Consider the following 2,183-nt stretch of genomic DNA (forward strand, 5'->3'; position numbering starts at 1 on the left):
ATGGCGGCCGCCGTTAACAACATCGCCGCCACCTTCTCCTCCGCATCCCGTTCCTCCCCCCACGTCCCGACGACGCCCACGGTAGCGTTGTCCGCCGCCAGCTCCCGGCCCATCTCCGCCTCGTGGAACCCCCACTCCGTTCTCCCTCGCTCCCGCCGCTCCTCGCTTCTCGGCATCTACGGCCTCCCAGGCCCTCGGCCTCGTCCCCTCCGCCTGCCCCGTCCTTCTGCCGCCCCTCCTCCGCGCACCATTTCTGCTGGCGATCGCCTCCCCGACGCGACCCTATCCTACCTCGACCGCAGCGGCGCCGTCCGCACCGTATCCATCTCCGGCCTTACTCGCGGCAGGAGGACCGTCATAATGGCCGTTCCAGGCGCCTTCGCGCCCCCGCGGCGTCCCCGATGGTGGAGCGGCAGTGGCCCCAGCTTCGGGCTCTCTGCCGAGGGGCTTGTGAAGAGGGCGGCGGAGATGAAACAAAGAGGCGGCGGCGGGGTGGTGGTCGCCTGCGTGGCGGCGAACGATGTGTACGTGATGAGGGCGTGGGGGGAGCAGCTCGGGGCGGCGGAGGCCGGCGTGACGATGCTGTCGGACCCCGACGCTGAGCTCGCAAGGGCGCTCGGTTTGGCTCTTGACCTCCGGGGAGGTACCGAGGGGTTTGGGATGCGATCCGAGGGTTACCTCTTGGTTGCAGCGGACGGAGTGGTGAAGGCGCTCTTCAGGAACTACCAAAACGGCGGTGGCGCTGCTATTGTTAGATCCGACGATGTCTTCAAAGTGCTGTGACGGAGGTTTCCCTGTTTTAGTTAGGATAAAACTGTGAAAGAAATGGAAGGTAGAAAAGATGGAATTTTGGGTGTGTGGACTGTGGCAAGGCAAGCGAGTAGCCATATTTCCTGTCTCCTTCCGGATTTTGATGATGTTTTTAATGAAGAAGAACATTGTGGTTGTAGAACATCTTGAACTTAGTATGCTTTTGTTTGATAAACTTATATTGAGTTGGTGTTTGCTGCTTCCTCGGTGTCATGCGGGACTAGGAGCAGGGGAGACGGTTCTCGTCTTCAAGATCTGGATGGTAAGTGTCGAGAGCTTACAGCCACTTGGGTGAGTCATATAGGTGTATGCTCATAGAGATTTCCGATCGACTCCTCGGCGGTCAGACGAATTCAGCATTGTCCTTGTGGAGTTTCTTGCGTTTAGATCTCGAAACTGTGACCTAACGTTAGCACATAGAATTTATGAACATTTTCTCAGTAAAACTATTTGCTGAGATTGTAGAGTCACTCACTGGGTCACCAAAATATACGATATACGATGGGAATGACACAGAGGTAACTCCTCCTCGATTCGCACAGTGTGTGGTTTATGGAAAATACGAGGCGCCTCAGTCACTGGTGCTTTGTTTTGGCCAAATTGACCTCAGGTTTCTGCAAGATAACTGATGGCCTTGCCGACCATGTTTTACCTCTATTTGTGAATCATCATGATGCCACTTGCCAAATTGACTAAATCTTTTATAAGAATACATTTGGAGACTACAACGACATCTTCGTCAATCCATAATAAGCGACCCTTTTGTTCTTTTTTTTTTTTTCTTTCTTTTTCTGTAGATAATTTTATTTAATATATTATCCGTAGTCTTCGAATATTTGACTTTTGATCATGCTGACATCTACCTATGTAAAAAAAAAATCATATTTTGTCGAGCTAACTTCTCATCATTCATTTTCTCATATTTATTTTTTTTCATATTAATATGAATATTAAAATTTCTTCAACTTGTTTTAGAGTTACCATATCATTTTTGCACATTATCATCTAAATAAAGTTAGCATAAGAGTCGACAAATGATGCAAGAAATAACAGTACCTTATCTTCTTCATTAATATTTAAATTAACTTTCTTTAATTGATTTAATATTCTTTTATATATGTTTAGATGGTCTACCAAATTCCTATATTCTTCCCTCCTCGACTTATATACTTTAGATATAACTTGCTAGTCAAATTCCAAGTATAGCTTTAATATATTTATCCCTTATAACACGATGAAATCATTATCAATAACATTATTAATAATGTTATTAGTAATGTAAAAATGAATAGTACTTACATATTTTACCTCAAGTTGTTCCTAATCTTCATCGTTCAACTTTTCAATCTTTGTTTTTCATTTTTTTGTTTTAT

At 46.3% G+C, this 2,183-nt stretch overlaps 1 protein-coding gene across 1 annotated transcript; it reads left to right on the top strand.

Annotated features, from left to right (window-relative positions):
• On the top strand, positions 1 to 783 carry LOC135627541 (peroxiredoxin-2E-2, chloroplastic-like). The gene has a single exon (XM_065133665.1). The coding sequence runs from the start codon at positions 1 to 3 to the stop codon at positions 781 to 783; it is 783 nt and encodes a 260-aa protein (XP_064989737.1).
• Positions 784 to 2,183: the final 1,400 nt, after the last annotated feature.

This window comes from Musa acuminata, chromosome BXJ2-11 (assembly GCF_036884655.1).
Source record: "Musa acuminata AAA Group cultivar baxijiao chromosome BXJ2-11, Cavendish_Baxijiao_AAA, whole genome shotgun sequence".
Classification (NCBI taxonomy): domain Eukaryota; kingdom Viridiplantae; phylum Streptophyta; class Magnoliopsida; order Zingiberales; family Musaceae; genus Musa; species Musa acuminata.

Excerpts from the sequence above, each read along its gene's own strand:
- LOC135627541 (XM_065133665.1), top strand. The coding sequence starts at position 1 with ATGGCGGCCGCCGTTAACAACATCGCCGCCACCTTCTCCTCCGCATCC.